Genomic DNA, 14,858 nt, shown 5'->3' on the forward strand with positions numbered 1-14,858 from the left:
AAGAACAAAAAAATTACGTCAGAATATTCTGATGAAAGAGTAAAGGCTCAAAATTTTTAGATTTATTTAGACATTTGTGTAATATTAATTATTTATGTATTGCACTTATTTAATGGCTTCAAAACTTATCATATTCAAAATTTTGATCTAGATAGCCTGATAGATTTTTCTTTTTTCAACAGACTATTAATAAGATACAATAAAGAAAAAATATTCATGTGGTTATTTGGGACAACTTTTTTACTGCTTTCTAAAACATCTTTCTAATATAAAAATTTTTAGTTAAATAAATTTTTGAACTAAAAAATTATTTTAAAAATCAATAAGAAAACCATCTCAAATGAAGCCTAAATCTTAAATCATAATGCTTAAGACCTTTAAAATCTTGGAGAGCTACATCACCTTGTACAAGTATCTCTTGGAAATACCATTCCATTAGCTTGATGGAGTTATTTTTTTTTTTTTTCATTTAATATGTTCATTTTACTCCCTTTGATTTTCATATTTACAATATTTAACAAAGGAGACAATATTAAAAAAAAAAGGTTAAGAGATTTTAATCGTATTTCATATTTACATATTCAACCCCAAATGCAAAAGAAAAGGGTTTCCCTCCCATTACTATTAAGGGAATGATCTTATGTGCTTAGAGAAGAAAAAGATAATGTGTTTGACAATAATCCTCACTTTATTTGAAAACTTTTAGGGCTTCACTTACACTTGAGTTTCACATTTTATCAGGATTCATATAGGGATTTAGAATATATTAATACTCGGCATAGTGCGAGAGAAAATTTGATTATTTGGGGACCCTTTTTGTTTTGCCTTGCATTTCCTTTGTGCTTCAGTCGTCCGAATCCTATTCTGCATGCAGCCCTTCGTTTTCCTCCTCCTGTAGGACAAAACCATGGAGGAAGACAATCCACCAACGCACACCAAGATTTCCCGATCCCCTTCTCCTCGTCGGCAAGTCGCGGCGTCCTTATTGGAAGGTAGGACGGGGACTCACTCCGGCGGCAGTGCTGTTCTCACCCTAGATTCGGACTCCGCCTCCACCGGTACTGGGGACTTCGATTCTTTGCCGGGCAGCAAGGATCGAGTTTATGACTCTTCCGCTGTGTCCACTGGAGAAATAGAAGCTGTCGACTCAGATCTCAGTCACTCGAGTTCGTCGCCTAGCGGCGATGTGTCGGCATCAAAATCTACGGAACCCTTTATTTCTCCCATTTCTTCTCTGGTAGATGACGAGCCGGTTCATCTGACCTTTCACTCCATTGTTTCCGATGACAAAGGTCGCTCTCTCAGCGAGCTAGAGTTAGGGTTGGATAACGCTGATTTAATACCAGAGCTGGAATCATCCGCAGGAGTCACTGTAATGTCCTCGAGCCTATCTCCGTCTCAGTCACCGGAACTTCTGCCATCGCACACGCTTGTCTCTTGTGATGAACGGAACCATTTTTCCGATCCGGGCGATCATCCCATTGCTTCCTCTTCCTCCGAGTTGACTCTGGATGTGTCGGGCTCGGAATCCTTCCCCCCCAGGGCTCCACCTATTGCAACGCCGACTGCCCACCCTAGCCCACGTCAATTCGATCATATTTTTTCCCTAGTCAGCAAGGAATCGCGCGGTTCTCCTCTTGGATCTCCGAGAAGAGCTTTGACACAGCCTTTGATGCCCGAAGTACCCCCGAAGCTCGCGCGTCTGCTTGACTTAGCGATCAGCGGCGATACTGTCTGCCTGGAGGATCTTAAGGGTATTGTTTCGAAGGAAAGGGGTGACTCGAGATCGGTTGTTGACGCGCTTCTTGCGACGATGGGCGGTGTCGACGGTTTCGATGAGAGCAGTGGTAGAAATTCTGGTGATCCTCCTAGCATAATGCTCAGTTCCCAAGCAGCCATCGTCGCTGCAAAACTCATCCCCTGGCTTCCTTCTGAAGGGGATTCGAGGACCTCTGAATCTCCAAGATCTAGAATGATTAGGGGGTTGCTTGCCATCTTGGATGCATGCACTCGAAACCGTGCAATGTGCTCCAGCTGTGGCCTGCTCTCAGCTCTCCTAGAGTCTGTAGAGCGGGTTTTTGAGTTTGATAATTTTTCTTGGGGTGGTGCGTCATTATGCCAATGCATTCAATTAATAGCAGGACATTCTGTTACTGTTGCTGATCTGAATCGATGGCTTGGTTTGGTTAAGAAAACTCTTAACACTGAGTGGGCGGCTCGGTTGATGCTTACATTAGAGAATGCCATGCTTAGTGAAGAAATGAGAGGTCCAGCATGTTCATTTGAATTTGATGGTGAGAGCTCTGGTTTGCTTGGGCCTGGAGAGAGCCGGTGGCCTTTCTGCAATGGGTTCGCATTTGCTACTTGGATTTATATCGAGTCATTTGCTGATACCTTGAACACTGCAGCAGCTGCTGCTGCCATCGCTGCTGCTGCTGCTGCAAAGTCTGGCAAGTCTTCTGCCATGTCTGCAGCGGCTGCAGCAACTGCTCTTGCTGGTGAAGGGACAACCCATATGCCTAGACTATTTAGTTTCATTTCATCAGATAACCTTGGTTTTGAGGCTTACTTCCACGGCCAATTCTTGGTGGTGGAGAGTGGTGGTGGGAGGGGAAGGAAGGCTTCTTTACATTTCACGCATGCTTTTAAGCCCAGGTGCTGGTATTTTATTGGCCTGGAGCACAGTAGCAAGCAGGGCTTGATGGGTAAATCAGAAAGTGAATTGAGACTGTATGTGGATGGCCACATGTATGAGAGCCGCCCATTTGAACTCACAAGAATATCAAAATCTCTGGCTTTTTCATGCATTGGGACAAATCCACCTCCCACAATGGCTGGTTTGCAGCAACGACGGCGGCAATGTCCTTTATTTGCGGAGGTTGGCCCAATTTATATATTCAAAGAACCCATCGGGCCAGATATAATGCTTCGATTGGCTTCTAGGGGAGGAAATGCTTTGCCTTGTTTTGGAAATGGTGTAGGATCACATTGGATGGAAACGAATGCGTCTGTGAGAAATCTGGCTGAAGAGAGCTTGACGCTTGATGTTGCTATGGAAGGAAGCTTGCATCTTCTCTACCATCCCAGTTTACTCAGTGGTCGGTTCTGCCCAGATGCTTCACCTACTGGTGCAGCAGGTTGGTTTGTTTAGGATTTCTTTTATTAATTAACATTTTAAATTTGTCAATCACTAATGTCAGAAAAACATTGTCGCATTATGTCCTTCATAACTTGCCAAGCTTTAGAAAAACTTTTGACAAAATTGAGTATGAATCAATTGAAAATAAATAATGAATTTTTAAAAACTTTTGAAAAAAGAACCTATAAGAGAATTCCTAGCGGTTTAGTTTAAGAGCTCACGTTCACTTAACTAAATAATGTTTGTGGAGCTTGAAGAAGGATGCCTAATGAGCAAGAGCTTGAGAGAGTGCATTGCAATTGAGATATTCAGGAATGATGAAGTATCACAAATATTTTTAACCCAACGCATCAATGACATTTATAGAGCAAAATTTGAGATTGATGTTTGCCAAAGTAGATGGAAAAATATTTCTTAACATACTTTCCAAGTGTTTTCAAACTTTGGTCACCTTAGCTATATTTTATATGAGCATCCACGAGAGAATTGTCATAGGGCCTGTTTTCTTTTGGGTTTCACATTGACAGGTGGAAAATCAAATCCTATATCCATTTATTTGGTTATTTGACATCATAATACTATGATCCGGAAGATAAATAATTAGAATTCTTTTTGAGGTAATCTTAATTTGAGGAAGGCTATGCAATCAACTCTCGAATCAAGCTCATTGTCACACCTAACGACGTCCCCTTTGTGTTGTCCTTTGATGAAGCTCTTTTGTGTGCTCTAAAGCCTTCTGGTTTTAAGCGGTCCTCATATAATCATTTTTCCCTTATTCTTTTAGCAAGACTGTTCCACCTTAACATGAGAAATTAGTTACTTTTCAAGGCAAGCTAGCACTTATTTTCATTGAAGAAGAGACTTTAGAGCATTCCCATCCAATGTAGGCTCTCTAGATTCATGTCAGACTTATATTTGGTTGGAGACTTCTCAACTAGGCTAATCGATCATTATCATATCATTATAATATTATCATTAGAAGTATATTACACCCAACTCTTTTCATGATGATCTTACTATTAGGGGTGTCAAACCGGGTCGGGTTCGGGTCCGACCCGAACTTAATCCGATCTGAATCTGGTCAACCCAAACATGAGCCAATAACCCATTTTAATTTTAAAAAAGTATTTTTATTAACTTTTTAACCATAAAATTTAGGTTAATTGATAAAAAATGAGAACATTGTACAAACAAATAAAAAAAAATTAAGGAACAAATATTAAACAGGTCTTTTTCCGATCAAAATTGGGCTGTTGGGTCAATCCAAACTTGATCCGTTTAATGAACCCTACTTATTTATTAAACTGGTCAAACTGTACCTAGATAGGCTAAGGTTCAATCTCAACCGAGCACTCCAATGCTTATAATTCCGCACCTTTTATTTTCTCGAGTTCCTATTTTAAGGATTACTTGCATATGTTTATAAGTTTTACTTCAATGGATCATCATTCAATGTCTTGAAAATTGTGCCTGGTACACTAGAGTGTTGATAGTTTATTGAAAGGGTTCTTTAAAAAAGTCGTAATGCTTATATTTCATATCGATTAACGAGTTAGGGGTGATTTATTTAAAATTTTGGAAATATGAAGTGCAAATTCTATATGGAATATTGTTAGAATTTCCGGGTTCCTTCTTATAAACTTTGTTATTGTGGTTTTCAAGTGTATATAAATAGGGGTGACAAAAATTGACCCTACCTGCGAATCTGATATGAAAATTTCAAATTTGGGTTGACTCATTTAACAAACGGGTCATATTTTGGTCTGATAATTTGACCCGTTTAATAAATGATTATTTGTAGATTCATGGTCAATCTCTTGGTTGAGTGTTATAATGTGAGAATTATTGATTTTCATCATGTTCTAAATTCTAATCATTAGGACCTTGTCACCCAAAGAACTTATTATATGGATGGTTCCCCAATGAGTATGCTTACATTAACTTTTTCGTTTGAATATTGTGTGGAATATCTTATTGCTCTACTGTGAATTGTTTTCCCTCATTTACAGATTTACTTTTTTGATCAATCCATTTTGTACTTGGTTCAAGTTTTGGCAAATCGATTTAGATTGATGTTGCCACTACTTGTATGCCGTTAATGGCTAGGATTCTGGTTATAAATAAATTTAAATTGGTTATATATCTAATAGCTATTCTCAGAAGGTTGAGTTTGAAAACCTCGCCCTACAAAATATTTGGTCACAACTTCTCAGGATTATTTAGGGCACACCTAGAGTTGTAAAACCTAATAATCGTAGCAGTGAGAATCCATCATATAAAATAATCAAATATTCCAATGCAATGGTGGCAGTTTCATCTTCTGCTAATATGGCCTATACTCAAAACTTGAAATATATTTTGGATTCTGTTTTATAATCAGTGCCTTTTGGAGTTGCTATCCCAATCTTTACCTATACTCACATGATAAGTGATCATGTCCCTTATGGGGTTATTGCTTATGCTGTTCTATTTGTGTAAGGAAGTGCTTGCCGAAATTTAGAAAAAGCATTGGCTGAAATCTGATTTCAGTAATTTTAGAAAACCAACAACAAGAAAATCAAGAATAAAACACACAAACTCTTTTTTTATTGAAAGTTTTATGAAAGAAAAGACAAGATACAAATGGATCTTCAATTGGAGAGGAAGATATAGCTCTCACAAATTTATAGCCGCCGGCTAGAGCCCAAACACTTTAAGAACATCTAATTTCAGCCAAGGTTTAAAATTGCGTAAATAAGCCTCGAGGTGTTTTTCGTCCGTGAGGCGAGGCGTAATCCTCACGGACGCAGAATTGTTTAAATGAGAATTTAAGGGTTTAAGCAGGTAAATAATAGCAAGATTTTATCATACAATAAAAACATCAAAATGACAAGTGGAATTAGTGGAAATTAAGAAAAGAGATGCAATAAAATCATGTTCCAAAGTACAAAACCACAAAATTATAGCCTATCAAAACTCCCAAAGTACAAATTAGATGGAACATATATAATCCAATCATGTCTCATCACTAAATGGTTCTTCCAGTGAATCTTCTTCTCCAATTGTATCTATGAATGCCATATTTTTATCATCTTCAATGTGACTCACTTTTCTCTTCCCTGTTCAATAAAAATGATCATTATCATGTTACTTGCTCACTTGATATAAATATAATATAATAGCATATAAGAAGTTGTGGAATACCTTTATTTGGATGTTGTGCTGCAGAGTTAGTGGATGTGCGTGGTGTGGTAGTGGATGTGCCCACTTGTTCTTACTCCTCCCTTCACCACTTTATCACAAAAATTGCATTTTAAATAAACATACGTCTTCTCGCCGCCTCCTACATCAACTTGTACACTGTACTTCCAAGAAGAATCACGCCTCAATGATGTATTAGACTTCTCCTCGCCCCTTACCATATTTCCTAAAGCACAAATGCAAAATAAAACAAAAAATCTCAAAAAAATTAAAATCATAGATTTTCTTTCATTTGAAAAATCTTTTGTTGAACCTAAAAAAATACCTAAAATCGTTTGTAGACTTCTCCTAGAGGGCGGCCGGACACTTCAAGCTTGCCGGAGTGAGGCAGCACCGGCGAGAAGGGAGGCTGAGCGGACGTTCGGGAAGGGAGGCAGAGCGGACGTTCGGGAAGGGAGGCAAAGCGGACGTGCTGGTTTTTTTGCCTGCTTGGTTTCGGGTAGGCTGTATGAAAGGGGAGAAAGAAGCTTATTTCACTTAAGTGTGTGGGTCCCGATTTTTAGAGGCGTGCGCCTCACACGGAATTGCCCAATTCCGCCTTGAGGCGCGCCTCACAGTGGAAGAGGCGTACACCTCATGAGGAACCAGAATTGCTTAGGCAATGAGGCGATTTTGCTCAGAATTGCGTAGAGTCGTGCCTCTGATTGCGCAATTTTAAACTATGATTTCAGCAAACAAAACCTATCCCTAACCCTAGGAAAATCGCCTATTTAAAGCAAACAATAAACAGTAAATACCCAAACAGCCTTCCCCCAATTCCCTCATATTTCCTTGATTATTTTCATCCCAAATCAGCTCTCAAATCAGCACGTAAATATGTCGTCTTCAATTAGAAAACATTTCCTAATTAATCTCCTCCAAATAAGCCCTATTCAATTAGAAAATATTTCATAATTAATCTCCTCCAAATCTGCCCCCAAATTTTCAATTAGGAAACAACTCTTAGTTAATCCCCTTTGATTAAGAACCTTCCTAAACAACTCCCTCTTGATTAGGAAACTTCTTAATTCCCTCACAATCAAATCAGCTGGTCCATCACTTTGATTCCAGGAAGATGGGTGATCTTAACTCTCTTTTTATTGCCTATGATGTTAGCATTTCAAGAAAGAAGGAGTTTGTGGACAAGAAGTTTGGCCTTCTATATATTCAGAGATGCATAAATAGTAAGCAAGTATAAAGTCACTCTTCAAAATATATCAGGCTCAAAGTTTGACGATTCTAATTATCCTTTTTTTTCTCTTATGTAGGCCTGATCGTTTTATTTATTTTTAGTTTTTCATTTTATCTAGTATTGATTTATTATTGCTTCTTGCTGTATTCTTTTCATTGAATGATAATATATCATTTTACTTCAAAAATAAAAATAAAAACTGCATAAATGAAAATAGTTCACATCTGACATTTGTCGCACAAGCTCTTTCCTGTCCCTCAGCTCTTGACTGCAAGTGGCTTTGCCATCCAGCATTAGGCTCGCACATTCTACTCACATCACCACATGCACTTCTTCTCGCTTGTGTTTGCTTCTCCATAACTCAAAAATTTCTCCTCATCTCGGGCTGTGTGCACAATATACTCAATTTTTCTTTGGAATGAACGCCTCATGGTGTTAGCATCTCGTTTGTCTTGCACTTAGTTTGGGATTTTGAGATTGGTTCTTCCTGTAGTTAGGATGGTCCTCTTATGGCCTCCTAACTTTTTCGAGCTTTGGACATATGTCCTTTCTCTCATTTTTGACTTTGTGCTCATTCACTTCCTTTGGTTTTTGGATGGTACTATTAATACTTTTCTAACTTTCTATTAGAAGCTTTCTCCTATCATCTTTCTTTCTTTGTTGTTATGTTTTCAACATATGACACCTCTTTCTTCTTGGACATTGGTTGCTATTATGGTTTTGGTTGAATCAACAATTCGATCTCTATCGCTGCCACCTGTTTTGACGAGCCTATTATGTTAATGACTATTCGATGTAAACGCTAAAATTATTTACCCATTTAACTCTTCTGGGGAGCTACTTATAATCCTATTTTGGTTGTATTCCCTCTGTTTCGTCTACATTGCTTAAGCCAATCCATTTTATATGCCATGTGTTATATATCTGATAGATCTGTGCAACTGGGTACCACAACTGTCTTTATGGGCCCTTTATATCCAAAGTCTTGGTTGAATTGGACATTACTTTTCTATTTGAAAAGGGTGTGCCAATTGTCTCTTCTTCGTATGGACATTGAAAAAGGCTTGAATTTAAATGCATCCCGTTTTATTGCTTTTTTTAATTTTAATTATTTAGTTATTTTAAATACAGCCCGTTTTATTGCTTATACTGCATAAGTTTTGGGCATAGGTTTTCTTAATATTTCAAGATGCATCCTGATATGAGAAAATCTAATCATCTGTTGCTAGAGGAATAATCTAATGTTTAAAATCAACCACGTACCACTATGGTGCTGTTGCTCCTTCATGAGATTAGGCCTGCACTTTAGACTCGGGACTATTTTTAGACTCTCCTTTGGAGTTAGACTCTTGTGCATACCCTTGCTAGTCCCATAGAGTTGATCAGTGCACCATTTGCAAGTAATATCATTGATACTGAGTTGCCTATTCTTGAAGTACGTTATCTCCTGCCAATTAGTGAAGACATCAATGGTTATGATTATCAGCACCTTGATTTAGATGGGAGCATTCAGAGTGTTACTACTTTACCAGATGATGCAGAAACTGGAAAAAAAAAAAAATATTGACATTGTTATATTCACTAGGTCTCAAGCAAGACTCAAAATTAGTGTCTTTTGTAGTTTTCACGGTCCGTCTGATTTTCATCCTTATCCATCATAATTTGTTTATATTGCCTTAGTTATTTTCCTTTTTTTTTTCCTAGCAATTCTTGATAATTGTTTTTGTTGTATTCATATCATTTTTCTAGTTAATAAATTATGCTTTAAACAAAATTGCGATAAGGATTAAGAAAAGTTGGCTTAGTTTGAATAAAGATTTAAAATGACATGATAATCATCCAATAGAATTATTTCAATACATTGTTCTAATTTTTCAGGTATACACCGAAGACCTGCTGAAGTTCTCGGTCAAGTTCATGTTGCAACTCGAGTTCGCATATATGAATCTTTATGGGCTCTTGCTTATGGTGGTCCAATGGCTTTACTTCCACTGACCATAAGCCATGTGAAGATGGATAGCCTTGATCCCATCCTTGGTGACTTTTCTTTATCTCTTGGGTGTGCTTCAATTTCAGGCTCCATACTAAGAATTATCACCATTGCCATCCAACATACTGGAAACAGGGAGGAAATATGTCGTAGTTGGGCGCCAGAGATCTTGTTGAGAATTCTCTATCATCTACTGCAATCTATTTCTGTTTTGGAACTTAGGAAGCAAAATGTGCTTTATGATGAAGAACTCCTTGCTGCTGTTATATGTCTCTGTCAGGCTGACAAAAATAATCATTCGCTAAAGGTGCAACTTTTTAGTACTCTCCTCTTGGATTTGAAACCATGGAGCTTGTGCAAATATGGCTTACAAAAAAAGCTTCTATCATCACTTGCAGACATGGTGTTTATTGAGTCTTTAGCAATGCGTGATGCCAATGCCCTACAACTTCTTCTTGATGGATGCAGACGATGCTACTGGGTGGTCCCTGAAGTGGAAATGTTTGACTCATTTCCTAATAATCTAGAAACTAGGCATGCCGGCGAAGTTAATCTACTAGTAGATGAGCTTATGGTAGTCATTGAACTTTTGATTGGGGCTGCACCATCCTCAATGGCTACTGCTGATATGAGATGTTTAATCAGCTTTCTAATTGAATGTCCACAATCAAATCAGGTATTGTGTTAATCATTTCCGAATTTGTTCTTTTGGTTTGCAGTTATTTGTTTATGCTATTTGATGTTATTTTTTTGTAATGTTTAGAAAGCAATTGATGCAAGATGACTCTTGATTAGAGTTTCCTAATACAACTAATATGATGCGTAGTATGATTTACACAAATGAAATTAGAAATTCACTGATCACAATCACTAATTAATTCAACAACTTGCATTCGTTCTATGAAATATTCAATATTAGAAATATAACCAAACTGGCAATAACATGGTCAAAATAATTTAAGAGATTTAATGAAGAATTGGAAGCACATAATGTCAAGGAGTTGTTGAATTTAATTTGCATAAATTCGATTTTCGACATGCGGTTCTCTGATCGAAGTCAAAATATCTTATTAAGTCAACATTAACATTTTCAAATAATAGTGCAAGCAATGAAATTATTGAAGTAAGAAAAAAATTAGGCTTGATGCGGGTACAAGGAGATGACTTTCCCAAAACATTTGCTCAAACTCTCTCATTACTTGCTTAGTACACCCAACATTTTCAGAATGAGCTTCGTGTCTGTGCCAGGAGTGAAAAAGAAAAATGAAAAAGGGGAGTAATCATTTTATCTTCAGCACACCCAAGAACCTGAGTATGATTTATGGACCAATGAAGCACAAATTGGTGAAAATAAGGGTTCATTTGATGCAGCTGAAGTTGGTTGCAAAAGCTGCTATAGAATTAATATGGAGAAAGTATTTGATGAGGACATCGCTCAGAGATTCAGACACGTGTAACGGCGACGGAATCGTAGATCGGCGGCTACGATTCAACGTCTTTACTTTTGACGCTTTATGTTTTATCTTGTCTTGTCGTATGCATTTGGTTTTATTTAGTTTTGTTGTTTTTCGATTTTACCCCTATGGGGAGTGTTTGTCATTGTAGCATGGAGGGCAAGTTTGTACTTTTTCTTTTCATGTTAGAGGCCTATATATAGCGGCCCTATGTGTTGTAATGGGATGATGAATGTTTAATAAAAATTTCTTGTGTTTCTTCTTCTTCTTGTGTGATCACTAGAGAGAAGGGAGAGAGCTCGAGGTGAGCAAGTGCAAGGCCCACCAGTCGTTAGAAGAGTCCACGGCTCGTGGTAATTTCTTCTTTTATATTTTTATTTGTGTTTCTCCCATCCTCCTTCCCTTCTCCACCCAAGTCCACCTCCACCGGTTGCTTAATCTCTCCCACCCACTTCATCCTCTAGCTCCACCACCCCAAGTCCAACCACCATCCAAACCCACCTCAACCCGATGGCAAATCTTCTTCCCCACTTTGACCGCCGGCCACATACCCATTAATCAAGCCATTATGATGATTTCAATAATCATAATGACTCCCTAATTTAGATCTAGCATTAAAGGAAGAAATTATTTGAATTTTGAAATTCAAATTTTGAAATTCAAAACTTTTCTTATTTGCGAAATCTAAAAAAGGGAAGTTTTCAAAATTTGAATCCATTCGAAATTTAATTTTGGAGGATTCATTATTTTCCCACCTAGTTATCATATCTTGTTTGGAAAGAGCTTAACTCTCCCATAATCCCCTTCCCCTCTCTCTCCATGCCGCCGGCCCCATCTATGGCTTCCCCCTATTAATCCTCAATCAATGCCTTAATTAAAATTAATTTGAAATCAAATTTCAAATTATTTCCCTCTAAATTTAATCAAAATATGAGATTAATTTTAGATTTAGATTAAACCACACCCCCACCCTAACCTAACCTAAGCTCTTTCAAAACCTAGCCTCCTCCCCACTTCTCCAAGCCGTCCCCACCTCTCTCCCTCCTATTCAAGCCGCCGGCCTCCCTCTCCACCACCCTTTTCTCTCTTTTTGTCTTCCTCCTTGTGTTCTCTCCTCCTCATGCTTATGGTGCATGGCCGATCCCGAGGTCGATCACGGCTTCGCTTACAACGATCGAGGGGACCCCTTCTACGAGCCTGACTGGGAATACTACGAAACGGTGGAAAGATACGTCAAGCACATCCTCTACTGCTTAGCGGAGACGATCGATCTCCAAAAACCTAAGACGCCTTGGCTTCTCATTGGGAGATCTACCCCTTCTCCGTCCGTGGCTACCTCTCCATCAACAAAGACATTCGGTACCATCTTCCTAGTGGCAGTTTCTCTCATCGTATGCTTCGTCTTCATCCGCTAAAGCTTAAGAGTGATTGAGTGAGTAGGAACTCTAAGTGACCATGTCTTGATGTTACGCTGTGGATTCTTGATAACTTGCTATTAGTACTATTTAATTTTTGTTGTTATTGCAACGGTCTTGCTAACCTCTTGTAACGGCAACCATTATATAATATTCCAACGAAAAGTTCTAAGAATTTAACTTGATTGAAGCATGAGTTACTAATTAGCAATGCACAAATTCAATTTTTATTGTTACAATTTCAAAGCAACTCTTCGCATGTTTGTTTGACATCAGTATTTTTTTTAAATCATTGTGGATGATATAATTTTTTTCTCTTTTGAAGGAGTCTGACAATAGCTTTCATATATCTACCTCATTCTAGCATATTTGAATGTAAAAAATTTGCCTCCTACCATATAAATATTTGAAAAACAATGAATTAGCTATAGCCAAATAAGATTGTTGATGAGAACATCGACAGACGCTACTGACAGGTTTATCGACGGCGGAATCGCAGATCGACGGCCACGATTCAGCGCCTCTACTTTTGATCCAGACGTCATGATGCATTATTTAGTATTTAATGTTTTTTCCATTTTTACCCCTGTGGGGAGTTACTTTGTTATCGTAGCCCAGAGGGAAATGTTGTACTTTTCGTTTTCATTAGTTGAGACCTATATATAGTGGTCTCATAAGTTGTATTGGGGTTAATGAATATTTTGAATGAAATCTTGTTTTGTTATTTTCTTCTTCTTCTTCTTCTTCTTGTGGTGAACTAGAGAGGAGAATAAGAGCCCAAGGTGAGGGAAAAAGCAATACCCACCAGTCATTGGAAGAGTCTGTGACTCGTGGTCTATCCCCATCATCCCACTCTTCTTCCTCTCCCCAACCCGCGCCCTAGCCCCCCTCTTGGCCGCCGGCCACCCCACCACCACTACCCGTCCCCAAGCCACCCAACTGCCGGCCTCCTTCCCCATCCCCCACCTGTTCCAATTTTGAAAATTCAAAATTTGAATATCAAAACTTTCCAATTTTGGAAATTCCTAATTAGGAAAGTATTTAATAAATCCACATCATGATGAAATTCAAATTCAAACGGATTTTATCATAATCTTTCCTAAACCTTATGTGCCAATTTGGAAACTATTCAATTGCTCCCACACCAATTCCCCCCCTCTAGAAGCCGCCGGCCTCACCATGGATGGAGCCCTATTCATGCCACCAATTAATGCATTGATGACACGTTAATTTGAATCAATTTCAAATGAATTTTCCCCCCTATTTCTCTCAAAACCTGAAATTGATTTCAGGTTTTTAAAATAACTCCCTCCCTCCTCTCTCTCTAGCACCCGCCGGCCCCCCTCTTGATGGGCCCCATTGAATGCCCATTAATTCCCCTCATCTCTATTTGAAATTTGAAATCAATTTCAAATTAATTCCCTCCTATTTTACTCAAATTCCGAAGTTAATTTCAGATTTGAGTAAATCTCTTTCACTCTCCCCCTAACCTAATTCCCCTCACCCAAGTCACCCGCCCCCTCTCTCTCTACCTTAGCCGCCCCTCTCCATACTCCCTTCCTTGGGATTTTTGGATGCTCATCACACTTGACGTCAAGAGAAGACGATGACGCTCTCCCCCACCACTTCAAGAAGGCATGGCGAATCCCGAATTTGAGTGGGGCCTTGTATTCAACGCCGAAGGAAGCCTCAACATCCTAAGATCTCCGTTTTTCGACGCGGGGTTTGAAGACGACGCCACCGTTGGAGATTATTTGGAGCGAGTTGTCCCTACTCTTGCAAGCGTCATAGACCGCCAACGTTCAAACTTCAATTGGAGCATCGTCGGCCACCCACTACCTCCATCTCCACCGGCTACCTCTCCACCAACGAAGTTCTTCGGCGCCTTCTCTCTAGTGGTAATATCCTTCATCATATGTGTCACGACCCGGCCCGGTTAGCTCATATAGACGAGGCGGGAACGGAAATCGGAAAGGCAAATAAACCATAACTTCTAAAACTTTTTAAAGACATAAAGTATAACTGTAAGAACTTCAACACGTAGGAAACAAGCGCCTCTAATCATCATATAAACAAATCTAGCATTTCATATAACATATATGTACAAAGGTGGCAAAAAAAATCTAACCAACATGATTCAGCCACCCAAAACAATCTAAACTATAACAAAACAACAAAAGAGACAAGTGGAACCTGTCACCCGGTGTACGACGGCTGTAAGTGAACCTTGGGTGGTCAGCCATCTCTCGCAGCGGTTTCTCCTGAAAAGTTTCCCAAAACTAGGGAATGAGCTACGCTCAAGTAGGAAAAACTCTATCCTATGTTTTCATATGCCTTCATGTTATAAAGAAAAGTTCTGAACTGCTTGGATTTCATGCTAGATTTCGTATGCTTTACATATGTCATATTTTTCTCTATGCTTTATGTCACGTATGCCATGTCTTGTGTA

General features: G+C 38.7%; 1 protein-coding gene across 3 annotated transcripts in view; it reads left to right on the forward strand.

Moving 5' to 3' along the window:
• The first annotated feature begins 753 nt into the window (after positions 1-753).
• Positions 754-14,858, forward strand: part of LOC110099829 (BEACH domain-containing protein C2) — a 111,554-nt gene continuing 97,449 nt past the window's right edge. Inside the window, exons 1-2 of one of the 3 annotated variants that reach the window (XR_003703094.1) lie at positions 754-3,137; positions 9,429-10,216. Coding sequence is in view for 2 of the 3 variants with exons in the window: in XM_020827122.2 (XP_020682781.1) it covers positions 908-3,137; positions 9,429-10,216 (3,018 nt within the window). In the remaining variant the exon portion in view is untranslated. The remainder of the gene's footprint in view (positions 3,138-9,428; positions 10,217-14,858) is intronic. The other 2 variants (XM_020827122.2, XM_020827121.2) reach the window with 2 other exon arrangements.

This window comes from Dendrobium catenatum, unplaced genomic scaffold (genome assembly GCF_001605985.2).
Source record: "Dendrobium catenatum unplaced genomic scaffold, ASM160598v2 fragScaff_scaffold_1608, whole genome shotgun sequence".
Lineage (NCBI taxonomy): Eukaryota > Viridiplantae > Streptophyta > Magnoliopsida > Asparagales > Orchidaceae > Dendrobium > Dendrobium catenatum.